This window comes from Rhipicephalus microplus, chromosome X (genome assembly GCF_043290135.1).
Source record: "Rhipicephalus microplus isolate Deutch F79 chromosome X, USDA_Rmic, whole genome shotgun sequence".
Classification (NCBI taxonomy): Eukaryota; Metazoa; Arthropoda; class Arachnida; order Ixodida; family Ixodidae; genus Rhipicephalus; species Rhipicephalus microplus.
In genome coordinates this window covers 321,001,055-321,010,831 of record NC_134710.1, presented here as the reverse complement: position 1 = coordinate 321,010,831, position 9,777 = coordinate 321,001,055, and the positions used below count along the sequence as shown (strand labels likewise).

Genomic DNA, 9,777 nt, shown 5'->3' with positions numbered 1-9,777 from the left:
GACAAGAATTGCCATCCGAAGCATGCCTCTTATAAAGGGGTGTAACTGTACTGGCATTGCTTTGTCATAACTTGACCATTGGCCTCTGCTAGCAATAGTGAGTTCGCTTTGATGCAGTTTGTCTAAATTTTCATTTGCTAACATGCAGTGACATTAGCTACTCAGTGTTTCATATACTCACAGTCTCTTGCACAAATAAAATTGAGCATGCTGACCGTTCCTTCACATTCTCGCAGACGATTTTCAGAGCTACAAGTGCCATAATATCTGCAAAAAATAAAATTATGCAAGGCTATCTTATTTGACAGTAATAAATAATTTCAAACTGTCATAAGAGGCAATGAAGCATGCATTTCAACATCTAAAATGCTTTCTAAATAAGCCTGGGAAGGAGAGGATGCAAGCTTGTCATACAAAATTTGTAAAGAAGCGGCATATTCTCAAGAAATTGGCTAGAAGGGTAATGTGTTGACTTCAATCACAATTGTATAAAACACAAATGTGATAGCCAGCTTTCACAGAACACGTGAAAACATATTCTTCATAGGAATGAATTTGGTAATTACACTTTCTTTGAATATAGATTAATTCTAGCCGTGACTTCTACAAAGGAGGGCCATCAGCATACTGCTAAGTATTCCCTTGTGAGAAAAATATTCTTCGTGGCCCTAAGAAAGGGTGTTACATTTAGGAAAGGGCCAATGGTGCAAGTGTATTGAAATGTATCAAAAGGGTGAGTTGGGGCAGATAATGTGAGCTCATGGATTAAACAACAATAAAAACATAAAAAAGGACTCCATACAGGCATTTCTGATGTTCAGCTATCATATGTGTCTTTCATCCTTTATGCTGTTCAAAACAGTAAGTGTAAAGTTGGCAGTCTGTACAGGTTCATCCATTTATCAGATGTGTAGCACTTGAAAGAAAACATGGACAGCACACACAAATGAGCTCTGAAGTGCAAACTTAGGGCACATTGGAACAACTTTTCTTACAGGTTGTGATACATATGGCCTCCTAATATACAGCCTCCTGTGATTTGACCTCCTGTGATAAGTTAGCCTTCTGATACATATGGACGCAATTCCACTCTGCTAGCCTTTAAGTGAGGAGCTGCATAAAATCTCTTTTCACGAGCGCAAGGATGTGTGGCTGCCAACATTTCAAGTACCCTTGCATGTGTGTGCTGCGAACAGACTTTTCAGGGCCATTTTTCTTCAGCTTTTACAATTATTAGAAGCTGTGTCATTACAAGAAAGCAAGAAATGATACACAAATAAAGCAAACAATAAATTTGAAAGCACTGAATTTTAAAAAAAATCATAAAAGGTATACAAAAGGTAAGTAATACATAAGTACACAAACATGTTTTACTCTCTCTGCAGATTTATATTTTTAGAATGAAGATGAGCTATTTATGATAATGCAGATTGCAATTTTAAGTACCACAAAAAAAAGTAGGTCAACACAAGAACATAGTGCTAAAAAAGTATGTGACCTGAGCAATGTAACTGATTGAATTCACTAGGAGTAAGCCAGAGTAACTCTGATTTAAGTGGCAAAAGCTCCTTGAACAGCTTGGGCTAGTTTCATGAAAGACAGGCAATTATTAGGATCCTTAATAAAGAAAACAATAAAATTATTTGCTGATAAATATTATAGTATACGGGAGAGTGCATGCATATTACATTGTGGAAAATTAACTATGGGGTTACCGAAAAACTGTAATCTAATGTCTTACAAACCTAGCAAGTACGCAGTTATCCTTGTCTGTTGTCTTCCCTGTTTTTACACAATCATATTTCAAGTATCGAGTACAATCCAAGCTGAAATAAAATTCTCATGAACTCATGTCTTGTTCTCATCCTTTTGGGGTCCATTTAACGTGCTCTCTCCAACATTTGCCTCGTGTTTTCACTACAACGTATTTTCTTCATCACTGCCGATTGGGTTAATTTATCGATGGCTGTTGAAACCTTCCCGACTGGTTTTATGTCGGTCAATCTTGTAAAGTCATTGCAAAACTGCATAGAATAAACAGCGAGCAACATTATAAAACAAAATGTCAGGCCTTTCATGATGAGCAGCCTCACCTACATAATTTTTCATATATTCTAAAATAGTTTCTGGTGGCACCCAAACAATCTCTCTACAAAATATAAATAGAACATTGCCCACTAAATATATGTCCTCGATCATGAAATAGACAACATTCAAATAACTATACAGTATGCGCTCAAAATCAAGTCCCCATGTTTTTCTTATCTTTACTGTCAGCTCGTTTTCATTGAAGCGGCGTGATACGAAGAAAACCGAGGCCTAATGTTTCCACTTTTTTCTTGCGTTTAGAGCAAGAGTCTTGTTCTGGCAGACTTGATGCCTTCAGAAAGTATGTGAGGGATTATTGGTAAACTGCAGCTATAGTACAAAAGTAATATGCCGCGGGGTGGCAGCAGGCAAAAGGTGTTCAACACTGATCGCAATAGCTTAGAGCATGCAGCACTGGCTAACACTCCCAAGTTTAAGTGCACACATCCACCCCAATTAAGTGTACAGGAGGAAGGCTGGCACTGTAGCTCGACTGGCAGAGCATTATATGAGTTACTTGAAGGTTGCAGGCTGGGACCCCAGTGGCAACAAGTTGTATTCTTACCCAGTTAAATTTCTTCACTTTTATATAATTACAGCAATACAGTTAATAAACCACAGATGTACCCTACCTAGATGTAAAAAAAAGCCAACGTACTCGCTGAAAGTCCATCATATAGGGGTAGTTCTTTTTCACATCACGAATCGTTTTCGTCGCAACGTCAGGAAGCCTCTTCCCAGCTGTCAAGGCCATTAACTTTTCCACGAGTTGCTCATCCGGCAATAGTTTTTTGGTTTCCAAAACAAGTCGATCTTCATGTTTGGCAATACTGTCATCATCTTCTGCTGTTAGATCTGTGATGCTCACACTCTGCAATTGGAATCAAATTGCAAGCTATTGATGAGACTATTCATGCAGCTTTTACAAATGGGTGGGATTTTCTGTGAGCACGGTATTAAACTATCCTCACCATTTTCCCAGCTTTTTTCTTTTGAAGCTCAGTGGTGCCTCCTGTTTTCTTTTGGGCACCGAATTTCTGGCGACTTGCTAACACATCTTCATGATCATCCAGCTTCCTTCTTAGGTTTTTATACTTATTGCGGAGGGCTACTTTCCAGGAGTCCTGTCAATTCGGAAAATGAAGGTGCTCAATATATTCATGTACACAATGATACATGCATACCTGGCCTTTTCAATGAATTTCTTTTCATAATAAATACACAAACTAAAATTCAAGCACTATAAGCCCACTGATATCAGTGACTTTAAAACTGCTGGTAATGAAATGCACTTTTGATAAATATATCCAAAGCATTCACTAGTTTCAAAACATTCACAAAATGTCTAGCAGCACTGCTTATTTATTAAAAAGTATGTCTCACAGATAAATGGCTGCTGCAATACCCTGACTAAAATTTAGTAGCACGCTCACTTATCCACTCGTCTGGTGATTTATGTAGCTGCAGGACATTTGAGCCTTAGTATTGTGTATGCGGCCATATACAAGACCCCAACTTGTTGCTACTCATGACAGTGGCTGCGAATAAGAAAAGTGACCACTACCAATTACACCCTACAGCATATGAAGCTTAAGACTATAATGACCCCACGAGTCCCAGCTAATGAAGAACCCTCTTTTTCTATTTTGTTTTCGATTTTACATATGAATCTGTGCACAATAGTCTTTGTAATTGTAAGCATCATACAGTGTCACTTCAATGCAAAAATTAGATTTTCAAAATTGAACATATGTTTTATTAAAGTGAATGTTATTATATCAATGCATTGTGAAACACTGAAAAAAATGTACCCAAAACTGCTTTTAAATGTGATTAAGGAGCTTTAAGGAACATTAGGGAGCAATGTGATTAAGTGTAAGTATCACATATCTTACAGCATAACAGTACTTACGTGCCCACTTCCAATTACATCTTTCAGCTGTGGATACTTGTCAAGGAGCAGGGTTGTCACCTTACTGTAGAAACAACGCGTTGGATACCTGCAAGACAGTTGAGCATCGCAGCTTAAGCTGTCACAACTTGAAGTTTAACAGGGCAGGACACTATATTTAAATGTGCACCTCTGTGTACTCACAGTGTGTACTTGGCCATTTCATCGTGCAGGATGTCAATGATTTGCCTGAATGTAGAAGGTGTTAGCAGCGGAGAGCTTATCACTTTTTCATGGAGGGCACCAAGGCTGGGTAGTTTAAAATTTATGCCATCATTATCCCCTGAGCCGAGTGGGCTGTAAAAAATGTATCATGATGCAAATTACCGCAAGAAAAATAACACTTCGGGTAATCTTTCTGCTCATGCACACATTAAAAATAAAGCCAAAAATTAGCAGATATTTGGGCTGAATAAAACAAACAACAAGAAACCTGCAGTAAAAGCAACACAAACACACTCAGGCCAAAAGTGCTAGACAGCAGTTTATATATCAGCAGTTTAAAAGTTTATGAGTCATTCACAATAAAACATCTAGCTTGTCTGCTTGATTTATAGTGTTCTCAAGGCTATAGAAGCTGAAAAAGTGAGTTTGCAATAGATATTAACAGTCAAGTTGAATGTCATGGCTGGATTGTTATTGCAATGCTTTAAGTGTGCCTCACATCTATAAAAACAGCTCAAGTAGTTTTGATCAAGGTGGAAGATAAGAAGAACATGACTAGAACATGCATTTCTTACTGCATATTCATTGCACTTCTGCAATTCCTGAATGCACATGTGTAAGCGTAGCTCTAAAATCGCCATGGCTTTGAGAAGACTGCAAGTCATTAACCAATCAGTGTTCTTATCTTCTAATAATGCTTTTGATTAGAAAGTTATACAATTAAAAAATTACATTATTTGAAATATTTCAACAGAATATGACTTTGTAATAATACATGCCAAATGAACACAAATATTTATATAGCCACGAGTAATGTTGCAAAGTTTACGTAATAAGTTTTTCAAGTTTATTTAAAGGATTAAGCTATGATGACAAGATCAACACATAAGCACTAGTGTGACTGGTGAACAGCTGTTGTTACTGTCTAGAGAAATGATGACGTACATTCGTGTCACAGCTCTCTAATTATACCAAACAGCTATCATTCCTTCACAAACATGTTAACTGCAAATGAGGTACCCTCAAACAACACTGCATAATTCTTATGTAATGCTTATTGGTGATAATTTTCATTTCAAGTTGATCTTTTCCTAGTTTGTTGATTTATCATTCCGAATTGAATATATTCAATTCAACCTGGTTTTTATTACTCGGAACTGCTTCAATATGGTGAACTAATATTTGCACATCTCTACCCATAACTCATAGCTGTTCATACTGCAATTACAAATGATCCTAAAAAAGCCCTTACCGCTCGAACAGGCTCAATGACCATGCTTGGTGTGTCTTGCTCACCAGTTTCAACAACAGCTTGTAATGTGCCCTGAAAGCAAAGGAACGAACAATAATGCAACTTTTACATGATACAAATAAGGGGAGGACAACCAGCACATTAACCATTTCACTACTGTCGATGAGCATGTATCTGTCATGAGACTTGGTAACGAAATGAGCCATGATGACTGCACTTTTTATCAGCAGACGTTAGTCTGCAATTGAACTTATTATAATAAGGCTATATTCATGATACTTTTGTTCCCTGATGCCAGATGGCTACAACTGTTTATGTTGGGCTGTTTAGGTCTCGTTTTTCATTTTTGAGAAATCCCATATATTGGTTTCATTGAAGTCACTTTTAAGGTATTACTTTCATGCCAATAGTGAAGTAAACGAACCCCACTGTGTTGAAACAGTGCCACCGTTTCAATAAAAAACAAATTATTAATATTTCCACAAACTCAGCAAAGAGGATATTTTTTGTTTTCTTCTTTTCATATGTTTGCAGAAGGGGCAAATAAATTTCTTATATCTGCAATCCATGGCCTCTCACAAGACTGAAGGCATTTGCTTGAGAACCATTTTTCAACCAGGAGGTCAGAAAATCGTAATCACTAATGCGTTAGTATACGCATTTCTGCAAACTGGCCTGGTTCTTGCAAAATACCTTCTGCCACCTTGCGGATCTCCAAAGAACTCATTTACAATACCTCATTGACATTTCAGAAAGCTAACAAGACCCGCATACAAGTAAAGATCCATACTATGGGCTATAAACAACATTTTTATGTCTCATTAGGCACCCTAATAAACTCCGCTGCACTCCATTGGCAGTGTTGTTCAATGGTACTTCGCTAGCTGTTGGTGAGTAGTGAGTAATAACATAGCAAGGGCAACTTAATAAGCTGTATTTCGTAAAGTTGCAGTGTTACGATAATTGAGAGCTCCATCTTTTATTACTTTGGTCAGTAAATGTACTAGATATTGCTTATAGCATGGAGATATTTAAATACACGCCAGTCTTTCACAACACATTCTAGAAACGGTAAACCTATTGCTATAGCTCACACTGCCATCATTTATTATATTACTGTAAGCCCTCGCGGGCAGTTTCAGGGGTGGGAATGCACAATATACAATATTGAGATACAATGCATAGCATAGAGGGCAGCGGCAAGTTGGTATTCATACATTGCAATGACGAGGTGGTAGGTATTTTACAATAATAACAGCAGAGCTGGTTTAAGCTTTTCATTGCACCTGGTAGTGCAAGCAAAAATCGGCATTTCCATGAACTGGCACACGCTCTCTCGTACTATTTATGCCTGTGCACAAGAAAACTGCAATGAAACTTTTCCCCTGTCTAAGAATAAACCTCTGGCGCAGACACTTTGCCATTTCTTTTTGCAGAGAAGTGAAATGTTTTTTTTAGCCTTTTTATATTTGCAGAACGGAAAATATCAGGACCACCCATCTTAGACAAATGATAAGCTGTCTACTTGGGTATTTTAAGATGTTTGCAGACTTTTTACGACCAGATTCTGCTTTGGCGCACCATTCCATTTAAGTTTCACCATTTCCGCTCCACGGGTCATTTCGGTATTATGCTGTGCTTCGTGCCGGCCAGGTGCGATTACTTATGATTTCCCACTAGAACTTTGATATATACGGCACTAAAGCCCAAAATTAAAATGCTAATTGAACAGTTTTAAATTTGTCACGTGGTCGTCATTTTAGCTGCAGAAAGTTATTTTCGCTTCGCCATCGAGTTTGTGCGAAAACGACAGGAACCAGTGTATCATAGACTTTTTATTTTAAAAAAACTGCAATGGTTAAAAAAAGGCACCCTCCTAAAATTGCGTGAGTGCACGCAAGTTTGTGTCGCACGCAAAAAAAAACATAAACAGGGCCTTGCATGCCAGCGTGCAAAAAGCGCAGATAATAAAACAATTTCTTCAATACAATTTTTTTTAATTTAAATAATACTTCAAATAAAGTACTTCAAAATTTATTAATTCATTCCCTGCTATTCCACAACATCGATTTCACCCGCACCTTCCGCGAAGAAACACTGCGCTTGACTCAAGTCCCCCTGCTTTGCTGCTCACAATCACACTTCCTCTTTCACCCACAGCATACGTGTCCCTAGCCGTAAGTAATATTCCAACAAAATGTACTCAAATCAACATAAGCCAGTAAAACTTAAAAAGCAGCTAGATCGTAACATCCGCAAAGGATTTGTACCATATTCGATAACTAATCTAGAGAAGAGCATCAGGCGTTAGGACTTAACATCGGACTTCTAGAATGACATCAGCTGATAACAAACTCAGACATTTCGTGCCGTTTTGCTCTCGCTGCCAAAAATCGCTCGCGCCAACAGTTGCAACTGATCATCAAAACTAAATAACTGATAATTTAAATATTTATAAAAGAGCATTTAATCTTAATAATATTAAACAATAAGAACGTAAAACTCAGAAAATTTACCTGTGACGATGAACATGACGGCGCTTCATTCCCGCTACTTTCTTGCTGTGCCATAAGAACGATTTTCGACATATCGGGTATGCTGTCTTCAGTAGCGAGGTCGACAAGTTCATTGAACAGAGGATCCATTACCTGCAAACCAACCCCGTATATTGTCAATGAACTGAAAAAGATGTATGAGGGTTTGTTCGCTACTGTATGTTCCTAAATCGCGAAGACACGGCTCAGCTGCCAGCACGCATGGCCTGTTGGAGACACGGCCTCCGGAATGCCTTGCACACACACACACACACACACACACACACACACACACACACACACACACACACACACACACACACACACACACACACACACACACACACACACACACACGCACGCACGCACGCACACACAAACACGCACGCAGGTACGCATAGGCATCTTTACTCGAAATAAATTTTCGACTAATCCCCTCACTATGCAATTCTCCTCACGTACACTTGAGACAACTCCACAACTCGCATCATACACGCTATATATGTTAATTCAACAATACAAAACACTCGAGAGCGCTCCAACTTACAATACACTCTAGATCGACGATAACACAGGTTTGTGTACGATAAGAACAAAAGTGACATTCTTGAAAATATTAAAGCAAGCGCCTCACTACGTTCTCATGCTTTATTTGTGCATTCTATGAAAAGTGGTGTGCGCTGCCAACCGTTCAAAATCAACGAACTTTGTTGAAGCGAGTGTAGTTCAGCCGCATGCTCAGCGAACTAAGTTCAAAAGTGCACGGCGAACTCGTTCGGCCACATCGCAGCCGATGTTATCTCGAGTATCAACACGTTTTTTTTTTGTTGTGGTGTGTGGGAGGGGTGAGTTAAATTACATCAAGGAGAGGTTAATGCGGTCAGAACGTGAACACAAGGCTTGCGACCATTGACAAGCCTTCAGTGAGGCCTAGCTACGATGTCGATACGCGAAACATGTAGTTGCCTTTCGACATACTGTCAATTCGGGCACGCGTACACATGTATGAGGCAGACAATAAAAACGCATGAGTTGTAAAATAATACAAAAACTTGCACGCTTAGTTTTCCTCTTAGCAACACTGTTTCGGCAAACCGGACCCCACTAACAATAGTACAGAAGCGCACATCCCCAGCCTTTAAATACGAAACTACGCAAACTCGCAGCAAAAAAAAAAAAAAGAAAACGGGCCTCAGCTTTCAACGACGATTAAAAAGCACTTATCGCTCTCAACAAATACACAGTTGAACAAATAAGCAGTCACTTACCTGAAATTTGCTGCAAGACAGTTGAACTTGCGACCCAAGGACAGGACATGTGGCAATCGCATGTTTGAGGGCGACCACGGAACCTTCTTCCAAGTGGTACGTCCGCTTTATCTGAATGTGCGGTACAGTCAGCAGACAACGGATCGGCGGCATCTCGGATGACGCAGCGCACAAAATTGACGTTCCAAAGTCCTCAGCGCGAGTGAAGAAAATGCACGCCAAATACTATTCAAACGCTTCAGCACTCTGCGAACGGCGCAGATAGTCACGTTTTCAACGGCGCAGTTATCAAAATGGCGCGCACTCACGAGTACTGACGGAGGAGTGAAAGCTTGCGGGTGTGGAAAGAGATGCCGAGAAAGTGCGGAAGCATCACACCTTCTATATGCAATGGTATCTCCCTCCGCGCTCGCTTCTCTACGTTGAATTTGAGGGGGCGGAGAGGGACAGGGGGTAAACCATGCTTACATGGACACGACCTCTCTGACGCGTTTGCTGCTGGAGTCGTCACTTGCAAGC

General features: G+C 39.4%; 1 protein-coding gene across 1 annotated transcript; it reads right to left on the bottom strand.

Annotated features, from left to right (window-relative positions):
* Positions 1–275: 275 nt before the first annotated feature.
* Positions 276–8,001, bottom strand: LOC142775317 (sterile alpha motif domain-containing protein 3-like). The gene is made up of 6 exons (XM_075876665.1): positions 7,973–8,001; positions 5,457–5,528; positions 4,184–4,336; positions 4,001–4,088; positions 3,060–3,212; positions 276–2,959 (listed from the first exon to the last, which is right to left on the bottom strand). The coding sequence occupies exons 1-6, from the start codon at positions 7,999–8,001 to the stop codon at positions 2,717–2,719; spliced, it is 738 nt and encodes a 245-aa protein (XP_075732780.1). The 3' UTR covers positions 276–2,716.
* Positions 8,002–9,777: the final 1,776 nt, after the last annotated feature.